Below are 11,389 nucleotides of genomic sequence, written 5' to 3' on the forward strand. Positions count from 1 at the left end.
AAGCTGAGAGGAGAAATCAACAACTTCTGCCAACAAGATAATGAATCTCTCCATGAGTCTTGGGAGAGGTTTAAAGATCTAATCAGAAAGTGCCATCATCATGGTATAGAGAAGTGGATGTTGGTCCACAATTTCTACAACGGGTTGGTTGGTAACACTAGAACTCTAATAGATGCAGCAGCTGGTGGAGCCTTTATGAGAAAGAGTGCTAATGAGGCTTATGATCTATTGGAGGAGATGGCTCTAAACAATCAGCAGTGGCCAACTGAAAGGAGTCAATCTAAGAAGGTTGCTGGTGTGTTAGAGGTTGATGCCATCACAAAGTTGACAGCTCAGGTTGAAGCATTGACAAAGCTAATTGCAGGGCAAGCTAAACAAGCCCAAGTTGTTTGTGAGTTATGTGGAGGAAGTCATCACTTTTCAGAGTGTCAAGCAGATGTGGATGATTTGCCAATGGATGAAGCTAAAGCCATTGGAAATTTTTCGCAGAATAACAACAACAATTATGGGTTCAACCAGGGTAATAACCGAAGAAACAGTGGGTTCTATCAGCAACGAAATCAGAACCAGACACAGAACCAACAGTTTAATCAGCAACAAGCCTCTGGTGGAAATTCTAGTTTGCAAACAGATTTACTGCTACAATTCATGACTGAAACTAGATCTTCAATCAAAGACCTGCAGACTCAGATGGGCCAACTAGCAACTCAGGTAGCAACCCGTCCTCAAGGGAATTTGCCTAGGACAACTGAAGTAAACCCCAAAAGAAAACTGCAAAGCAATTACCCTGAGAAGCGGTAAAAATTATGATGGTCCTGAATTGCCACAACCAGCTGATGAAGATAAGGAGAATAAAGCTCAACCAATGCCAACCCCAACACAAACATCAGAGAAGGCTACTGACAGCCCAGCACAACCACAACAGTCTCCACCAATTAGCATTGATCACCATGTGAAAATACCCTATCCTCAGAGGCTCAGAAAGTCAAGTCTAGACAAGCAGTTCACCAAATTCCTAGAGGTCTTCAAAAGACTTCACATTAACATACCCTTTGCTGAAGCTTTAGAGCAGATGCCAAGTTATGTGAAGTTCATGAAGGAGATTTTCTCAAAGAAGAGAAAGATGGAGGATTATGAGACAGTGGCTCTAACTGAAGAGTCCAGCGCCATTCTACAGAAGAAATGCCCTCCCAAACTCAGAGATCTAGGGAGTTTCACTATTCCTTGTACTATCGGGAGAATTGAAGGAATAAATGCACTATGTGACTTGGGAGCCAGCATTAACTTGATGCCTCTGTCAGTGTTTAAAAGATTGCAGCTGGGTGAAGCAAAGCCAACCACGGTAACTCTCCAATTGGCAGATCGATCACTAGCTCATCCTAACGGAGTCATTGAGGATGTGTTAGTTAAAGTTGACAAGTTCATCTTTCCAGCTGATTTCATTGTTCTGGATATGGAAGAAGATAGCAATGTCCCAATCATTCTTGGGAGACCATTCTTGGCAACTGGCCAAGCCTTGATCGATGTTCAGAAGGGTGAATTAAAGCTGAGAGTCCAAGGAGAAGAAGTGGTCTTTAATGTGTTAAAGGCTATGACATACCCAAACGCAAGTGATAACTGTTTCTTCATTGATTTGATTGATGAAATTGTGGGTGAGAAAAAGCTGCTAGATGATCCTGTCGAACTGAGTTTAACTGAAGATGAATTGACGGAGCAAGAGGGACAAGAGGTCATGGGTTATGTGAAGTGGCTTGATTCTTATGGGCCCTTGAACAGAAGGTATTATGAGGAATTGGGAGCAGTTCCAAAAGAGCTGATGCCATCTACTGAAAAGCCTCAAGAACTTGAATTGAAGGTGCTTCCTAGTCACTTGAGGTATGAGTTTTTGGGTAAAGATAAAAAGCTGCCAGTTATTGTGTCAACTTCTCTTTCTGATGTGGAAACTGATAGACTTCTGAGGGTACTCCGAGCTCACAACAAGGCCATCGCTTGGACACTAGGTGATGTCAAAGGAATCAGTCCTTCAACGGTGATGCACCGAATTCTAATGGAAGACAATGCCAAACCGACAATCGACGCTCAACGAAGACTCAATCCACCCATGAAAGAAGTTGTCAGAAAAGAAGTAGTCAAGTGGTTGGATGCTGGAGTTGCTTATCCCATTTCAGATAGTAAGTGGGTTAGCCCGGTGCAAGTGGTTCCAAAGAAAGGTGGAATGACTGTGATCAAGAGTGAAAAGAATGAGTTGATTCCTACAAGAACAATCACTGGTTGGAGGATTTGCATCGATTACAGGAAACTCAACAAATCAACACGAAAAGATCACTTTCCTTTGCCCTTCATTGATCAAATGCTAGACAGATTGGCAGGGCAAGAATATTACTGCTTTCTTGATGGCTACTCTGGATACCACCAGATATCTATAGCACTTGAAGATCAGGAGAAGACTACTTTCACATGTCCCTACGGTACCTTTGCTTTCAGAAGAATGCCATTCGGTTTGTGTAATGCCCCTGTTACTTTTCAAAGGTGTATGATGGCTATCTTTTCAGACTTGATTGAATCTTGTATTGAAATCTTTATGGATGATTTCTCAGTTTTTGGTTCCTCCTTCGATCATTGTTTGGAAAATTTGGAAAAAGTGCTAACTAGGTGCGAGAAATCTAACTTGGTGCTAAACTGGGAGAAGTGCCACTTTATGGTAACAGAAGGAATTGTTCTTGGGCACAAAATTTCAAAGGCAGGAATTGAGGTGGATAAGGCTAAAGTCTCAACAATAGAGAATTTGCTACCTCCAGTTTTTGTAAAAGGAGTAAGGAGTTTCCTAGGACATGCTGGCTTCTACCGAAGATTTATCAAGGACTTTTCCAAGATCTCAAAACCTTTGTCCAGCTTACTTGTCAATGGTGTTCCATTTGAGTTTGGAGAAGATTGCTTAAAGGCTTTCAAAGTTCCAAAGGAGAGATTGATTTCAGCACCGATAGTCACTTCACCAAATTGGGAGTTGCCTTTTGAGTTGATGTGCGACGCAAGTGATTATGCAATTGGAGCGGTCTTGGGTCAAAGAGTTGACAGGGTGTTTCACACAATCTACTATGCTAGTAGAACTCTGAATGATGCTCAATTAAATTATGCCACTACAGAAAAAGAAATGCTGGCAATTGTGTTTGCTTGTGACAAATTCTGACCATACCTGATTGGGAATAAGGTAATTGTCTACACAGATCATTCAGCGATCAAATACCTTATGACCAAGAAGGATGCAAGGCCGAGACTGATTCAGTGGGTACTTCTACTTCAAGAGTTTGACTTAGAGATAAAAGATAAGAAGGGCACCGAAAATTTGGTAGCAGACCACTTGTCAAGATTAGAGCTGGAAGAAAGTCAGAATACAAAGGAGGTACAAATAAATGAGCAATTTCCTGATGAACAACTCTTTAGTGTGAGGGAAAACCTGATGGTACCATGGTACGCTGACTATGTTAATTTCTTGGCTGCAAAAATAACCCCTCCTGAGCTGTCGCGTCAACAATTGAAGAAGTTCTTTTCTGAGGTGAAACATTATTATTGGGAAGAGCCAATCCTCTACAAGCACTGCACCGATCAGATAATTAGGAGATGTGTGCCTGAAGAGGAGATGTATTCTATCCTAAATCATTGCCATGCTTTACCATGTGGAGGAAATTTCAGTGGAACCAGAACGGCTGCTAAGGTGTTGCAAAGTGGATTCTTTTGGCCAGCGCTATTCAAGGATGCTACTACCTTTGTGAAGGCATGTGATCGTTGTCAACGGACAGGTAATATCTCAAGAAGAAATGAGATTCCTTTAACAGGGATATTAGAAGTGGAATTGTTTGATGTGTGGGGGATAGACTTCATGGGCCCTTTTCCTTCATCCTTTAGCAATCAGTATATTCTATTGGCTGTCGACTATGTGTCTAAATGGGTTGAAGCTGCAGCTACACCATAAAATGATGGTAAGAAAGTTCTCTGCTTTCTACAAAAGAACATTTTTACTCGGTTTGGTACTCCTCGAGCAATAGTAAGCGATGAAGGGAGTCACTTCTACAATAAACAGTTTGAAGCACTCCTTTCAAGATATGGTGTCCGACATCGAACACCTTTACCATACCATCCCCAAAGTAATGGCCAAGCTAAAATTTCTAATCGGGAGATCAAGATGATTCTAGAGAAAACAGTGCAAAGATCAAGGAAAGATTGGTCAACAAAATTAGATGATGCATTATGGGCATACAGAACTGCTTTCAAAACACCGATTGGCATGTCTCCATATCGGTTGGTGTTTGGAAAGGCTTGCCATCTGCCGGTGGAGTTAGAGCATAAAGCTTTTTGGGCCATGAATACTCTTAACATGGAACTAAAAGCTGTCGGGGAGAAAAGACTGCTACAGTTGAATGAGCTAGAGGAGTTTCGAAATGAAGCCTATGAGAACGCAAAAATCTACAAGGAAAGAACTAAGAAGTGGCATGACCAAGGTCTAGTAAGGAAGGAGTTTCAACCTGGGCAGCAAGTGTTACTCTTCAATTCAAGGTTGAAACTGTTTCCTGGAAAGTGGAAGTCAAGGTGGTCAGGACCATTCACAGTGGTCAAGGTGTTTCCTTATGGAGCGGTGGAGTTAAAAGGGTGATGGTCCAGCAACTTTCAAAGTTAATGGACAACGTTTAAAGCTCTACTTGGGAGGTCAATTTGACCAAGCCAAGTCCGCCATGATTCTGGCGCCACTTTGAAAAACAAGGCTCAGCGTCCGGCTATATGACGATAAAGACAACGCTCTTGGGAGGCAACCCAAGTGTTTTCGTTAATTTTTCAAACTTTTTGATTATGTTTTTAGTCTATGCTTTAGTATTTTTAGTATGTTTAATTTTTAGATCGGTACCAGACATTGTTCTTTTCAGTTGAATCGTGAAAATCATGAAAAAAAAATTATTTTCGACTGGAGCCCAGTGGTCGCGACTTGGTAGTTCTTGGGTCGCGACCTCTTTTTAAAGTCGCGACCTATTTTTCAAGTCGCGACCCCAGTCGCGACTTCCCTATTTTCCAGAGACGGCTTAAATTCGAGTGTGAGCTAGTCGCGACTAGCCCTAGGCCAAGTCGCGACTTGCTCGCGATTTTTTTCTATAAATTCAAATTTTCCCCCTCATTCAACCATACACCAAAAATTCAAATTTCAAACACCTCTCAGCCGAACCCTACCCCTTTTCTCTCAAAAATTCAATTTTTCATCACCAATCTTCAATCTTTTCATCTTTTCTCAAATTTCTCAAACCCAATCCATTCAAAAACCCAATTTCACTCAACAATCTACACATATCATCAAAACCCATACCAAAAACCACCCATAACACCCCAAATCCGAAAATCACCATTGTCTTCATCTTCAACCTCAAGCTTTCAAGAACATTCAACAATGGAGGTGGAGTAAAGCTTCTTCGGGTTTGTAAGTATCAGTTCCTTCAATCTTTAAGGAATTTGATTGACTTTTTCTAGATTTTGGGTGGTGTAATTGTGTGTTGTGCCAGAATATTATTGATATTGGGTTTGTTATTATTGTATTGTGGTGTTGAGTATTTGAGAATATTGTTTGAGTGATTTTGAATTTTTGGGATATAGAAAAATTAAGGGGAGGTGCTGCTCAAATTTTTTTTTTAGCATTAGTTAGAAAAAAAATCAGAAAAAGAAAAAAAAATTTCGAATAAAAAAGAAAAAAAAAAATTTCTATCTATTTTTGCTGAAAAAAAAGGCACCTAAGAGGACTAGGAATGTGGAAGAGGGTTCATCTTCAAACCCACTACCAACGGGTTTTGATAGGACCCGATTTGGTAACATTGAGGCCCAAAATCGCTTCATGAGAATTAAGAATAGGGCTTATATTGAAGATCGGGGTATTGAATTCCCCGAGAATCATTTGAGGCGTCAACCTTGGTTTGAAACAATTCGAGCTCAAATAGAGAGGATGAAGTGAGGGAGCTTTGTGGATGCTCGGGGTTGGGCTAATGTTACTATGGCGTGTGAATTTCTTGCAAATTGGCCCGACCGCCGAAATGGGGAAGTAAAGGTGCGGGGAAAGAAAGTTCCCGCTACTGCTGATGCGTTTAATGTGATGTTCTCTGTCCAAGATTACACTAGCGAAGAACAACGCCTCCGAATTATTGAGGAGGAGGAGCAGTTTGATATGGTGGATGTGGCAGAGACAGTGGGATTTCCTGGGTTGAGGTTCCACGACAATGATGGCACAGAAGGGTCGCCAAATATCCTATACCGGTGTGAACTGAACCCGGTGGCGAAAACATGGTTGTACTTTGTAAGTGCTCGGTTAGTGCCAAATAAGCACTTCTCCGATGTCCAAATGGATCGCCTGAAATATGTGTACGCCATAATGAAGGGGTACAACATAAACATTGGACAATTCATAAGGCATAGCATTGATCAGATCGTGCAAGGAGCCACGGGAGGTGGTTTTGGTTTGGCGGGAGTTATCACAGAACTCTGTGGGGCATATGAAGTTCCCCAATTAGAGTATGATAACACGGTGTTGCCACATCCCTATGGCCAACCTCCACCTCATGCACCGCAAGGGCGTAGCGGCAACGAGAGCTTAGTGTTGAAGAAGAAGAGGAGCAGCCCCTACAATTGCCTGGGCCTATCGATCCCACAACGCAATACACTCATGCACAACTGCGTTATATAATTCAGCAGAACAACCACATGCAACAATACATGGTGCAGAGGAGTGTCTATGATGAGGGACAAGTTCAGCAACTTAACTCTCTCATCAACAGAATGAACATCGGGATTGATGAACCGAATTATTTGGCGCAACCTCCTCGGTTCTACCCATATGACCAGCCGCCAGCACCTAACCCTTTCTGATAGGGTCTCAGGTAAGTCTCTTTTCTCTGCATGTTACTGTATACATTGGGGACAATGTCATATTTAGTTTGGGGGGAGAGACTTAAAAATTTTAATTTCTGCACTTATTTTAATTTCTGCACTTTAATTTCTGCATTTTAATTTCCTGTTTTAGTTTTTGTTTTAGTTAAGGAATGGCAATAAGCTTGACGATAGTTGTATACTGCTGATTAGTGTGATGTGATCTGAATGTAAAATAACTGTGTGCTTGATTTTGTTAACTCTTTGGATTAATTCGGATGCTTAGAAACCTGTGTTTTTCTGCAAATACTCAATTTGTGAAAATTGTTATAATTGTTTTACTATGGTTTGTGGTAAGATTGACAGGATAGCTTAGAACTTGCATGTTTATTCTTTTGAGACGAAATCCTTGATAGTGTTCAATTGGAATATGACTTAGACATTTGTTGGATAGTTTGAGCCTTTCAAGCCTACCATAATAATGTGTATCCCTAGTTAACCTTTTGAGCCTAAACCTGTTATGTTTTTCACCCATTGATTTGAAAAATGTTGCAACCACACTATTAATTTTTCTTCACCATGTTATCCATGATATCATAAGCTACATGATTAGTTTGGGGGAGGAGAAACATTTAGTGTGAGGAAATAGTGAGAGGGAGAAAAACTTGTAAGATTGAGAAGAGAAAAAAATTGTGTAATTCAATGTCACTGAAAAGAAAAATATGAAAAAAAAACACAATGAAAAAGTAAAAATATGTGTTTAAAAAAAATAAAATAAAAAATAAAATAAAATATATGATTTCAGTGATGTTGGAAAATAGTAGAGATGTCTTCTATCAATCATGGTAAATTTGAAAACAGTATGGGGTTTTAGAAAAAGAAAAGTAAAAAGCTTGTGAGTTCTGTTTGTGTGCTTATGATATCTTGAGGCAAAATTGTCTTTTACCTATCCCTGAATATCTGAGCCATACTACCTAAGCCTTGAAAAGACCTAATGATTCCGAAGAATACTGTCAACATTAGTGGAGAAAGGTAAGCATGCAAGCTTATGAGTTATCGGGCTGTGGAACTGTTGGAAAGAGTAAAACTTTTATAACAATGTTTCACATTTGAATAAATTTTTGTAGTTGTACATAGTGTTATAAATTGAGCATCTGAGTTAATTGTTAGAGTTAGTAGGATCGAAATTCTAGTTTATGCAAGGAAGAAAACAGAGCATGAGTCAGCAGCGTAGTGATTATCTGATAGCGTAGTTAGTTTTTTTTACCTTACTCGGAGGCGAGTAAGAATCTAGTTTGGGGGATTTCGTGAGGTTATATTTAGCCTATGTTTCGGGTCTTTAAAGTTAGCATTATCTCGTCTATTGGTGTCTTTTGGAGCAGTTTTACGCTTGATTTTCATTATTTCAAGTTCCCGGGGTGTTAAAGTTCAAATTCAGTCAAATGGCGAAAAACTGGGACAAACTGGAAAAAAATTAGAAAATTCGGCTCCAGACGCGTCAGTAGTCGCGACCTCCAGAGAGCCAGGTCGCGACCCTTTTTCCTGGTCGCGACTCTGGTCGCGACTTCGAGATTTGGCAGAACCTCTGATTTTCAAGGTTTGCCTGTAGTCGCGACCAGCTTAAATGCTAGTCGCAACTAGGTACGGAAATCGCAGATTTGACCTAATTTTGATTTTTTCTCAAATTGGAGGCCTCTCATCCCTATATAAGGAATACGACACAGAAGGTCAAAGCAAGCAGAAATAGACCTAAATAGTGGATGCAAGTGGAGAGGAAGCTATCTTGAAGACCCGAAGCGATATCACCTTCTAGTTTCTTTCTTTTATCCTTAATTTCTTCTTTATGTTTAGTTTTGTTTCTGAATTAATCATGGATGTTTTTAGAGTTATGTTGAACTAAATTTCCCAATAAGGGAGGATGATGAATGTTGTTTAAGTTTATGCCTAGTTAATAAATAATTGTCATTCCTTCATCTTATGTGTGAATACTATCTATATTTGTGTTTAATTCCATGTGCAAGCTTGATCACCTTTTACATGTTTAATGATCTCAATTCGAAATCTGAAAAGTGAGAATTGAGAATGCTAAAATTTGGATAGTCTAGGTTTTGATGTGAAACGAAAGTATTTACATAGCCTCAGTGACGAATAGATTATTGCTTAATGCTGATTTTGTGTTGATTTAATTAAGAAGTTAATTAGAGAACATATTATTTAGAACCTAAAAGATCTGAAAAGAGTTAGGTTAATTTATAATATGTCATTCACATTGGGATAAGGATAGCAATTAGGTATTAACATTGGTAGCTTATCAACAGGATTCACCTCCCTAATCTCTCATCTTGATTAATCTTCGTTTATTTTCTCTTTAATTTTCTGAGTTATTTACTTTTAAATTGCAAACTTATTATTTTACCAAATAGAATCATAAGTACAGTTTAGTAGTACTCAATCCAATTCCCTGTTGTTCGACCTCACTTGCGTGAGATACTACTTGATTGCGTATACTTGCGTAATAAACATAAAATTCGTAATAATAATCATATAAATACAAAACTCTTCCACGACATATCTAATTTAATACTATAAAACCAACAATATGATATTTTCATTTCTCTACATGCATGGCATAATCATTTCAGTACATGTATGATATTATCAACTCTTTACATGTATGATATAATGAGAAATTATTTGTATTTTAAAATTATTAAAACAAAATGTCAAAATTATGCTCCGTCAAATCCATATTACTTGAAAAATAAATTAATTACTGTTTAATAGCCTTATTTCATTACTGTAAGTCCAACTTGAGTATATGTGCCGAGTATTACTAGAAATAGATTTCATTTTACTTTGGGATGGTTAAACTTGATGCACAGATCTTTGTACCAAAATTATGTAATATAAAAATAGTAACATTACAATTATATCCCTTTAAAATAATATTATTAAATGTTAAACATTTTGACGCCACTATGCCCAGTTACCAAACCCGGTTACAACAGGTCAAATTCCATCTGGCATTAGTAATTTGTACTGTATGTTAATTATGAAAAAATAATTTTTTTTTTGATGAACTAGCTGAGAAATTCATTACTAAACTTAATTTTGAACAACCTGTATGCACCTTCAAATAAGAAGGCCAAATTATCTATACACAACAAAAATAAACTACACAACTATGCTAACTTTTCAAACCATTCTTTATCACTCCTTTAAATTTTCCTTGGCATCACACAAGATATTCGGTTTTTCACAAGTCATTTAGCTTGCTGCTGTAAATGCTGAACTTTAACTTCATTTGAGTTCCAAATTTTATCATTTCGGCTGAACCATAGTTGGTATACCAATGCTGCCACTGCCGAAGCAAAGACTTGCTTCTTGAAATTACTTTGCTTGGATCTTTCAATCCACCTCAGCAGGCCATGTAAGGTTGCTGGTTTTTGCATGCCAATTCAGCCACTGCTTCAGCTGGGAAAGAAACAAACTCAAAACAAGACATTCAAAGAATAAATGATCCTTTCTTTCACCTGCATTGTTGCAGAGAATGCACAAAGGACTGTCTATTATTTCGAACTTGAATAACCTGTCTCTTGTTTTAAATCTATCCAAGATAGCCAACCAAAGCACAAAACTATCTTTTGAAATGTTAAGTTTACAACATTGCCCTTTCCAGAGAAAGCACCTACAAATTCTTCCAATTTCAGAAGTTATTCTCTTTGGGAGAATCAAAATTTGGCTCAAATATGTGTGAATTGTAAGGAGCACTGAGTAAATAAGAACAACTCGGCCTGTAAAAGAGAGGTTTCTATAGCTCCAGGTCTTAATTCTAGCAGTCATTTTCTGGATAAGACTTGTACATTTTGAGGCAGAAATTTTCTTGGCACAAATAGGTATACTAAGATACCTAAAGGGTGTTGTATGCCTACTGAAACCAGACCTGTCTAGTACTCTTTGAATCTCACTTTCCTGCATCCCACTGCAATATATAGCAAATTTAGTTTTATTCGGTTGCAAACTAGATGTATTAGAGAAGAGCTTCAGCCCCTGTAGCATGTAGTAAATGCTCTTAAAATCTCCCTTACAGAAAAGTAAAACATCATCAGAAAAACTGAGATGATTTAGCTTCAGTTCAGCACATCTTTCATGGAAATAGAAGTCTTTTTTTTGCCCAACTTTCTTCAAAATTCTGCTTAGATACTCAATTCCCGACACAAATAACAGAGGTGACATAGGATCACCTTGTCACAACCCCCTCTTTGATTCAAAGAAACCATGAGTGGATCCATTGAACATAAGAGAAAATCTTAGAGTTGTAATGCAGTTCATAACCAGCCTAATGAACTTAGTTAGAAAGTTAGAAGCATTCAGCAATAAATCCCACTCCAATGTGTCATAACCTTTTTGCAAATCAAGCTTTATCATGCAATTAGGCTTTGTAGATTTTCTACCATAATGTCTAATTAAATCTTGACATATCATTATGTTACGAGCT

At 38.4% G+C, this 11,389-nt stretch overlaps 2 protein-coding genes and 1 non-coding gene across 3 annotated transcripts; 1 reads left to right on the plus strand and 2 right to left on the minus strand.

The window, feature by feature from the left end:
• Positions 1-107, minus strand: LOC133030690 (small nucleolar RNA R71). Its single transcript, XR_009684237.1, has one exon. It is a non-coding gene; the product is annotated as a small nucleolar RNA R71 (small nucleolar RNA).
• A 4,073-nt stretch (positions 108-4,180) lies between these two features.
• LOC133030530 (uncharacterized) lies at positions 4,181-4,648 on the plus strand. Its single transcript, XM_061103305.1, has one exon. The coding sequence runs from the start codon at positions 4,181-4,183 to the stop codon at positions 4,646-4,648; it is 468 nt and encodes a 155-aa protein (XP_060959288.1).
• A 5,651-nt stretch (positions 4,649-10,299) lies between these two features.
• Positions 10,300-11,127, minus strand: LOC133030531 (uncharacterized). Its single transcript, XM_061103306.1, has one exon. It carries the CDS (start codon positions 11,125-11,127, stop codon positions 10,300-10,302), a length of 828 nt encoding a protein of 275 aa, XP_060959289.1.
• Between the last annotated feature and the right edge of the window lie 262 nt (positions 11,128-11,389).

Source organism: Cannabis sativa, chromosome 8, assembly GCF_029168945.1.
Source record: "Cannabis sativa cultivar Pink pepper isolate KNU-18-1 chromosome 8, ASM2916894v1, whole genome shotgun sequence".
Lineage (NCBI taxonomy): Eukaryota > Viridiplantae > Streptophyta > Magnoliopsida > Rosales > Cannabaceae > Cannabis > Cannabis sativa.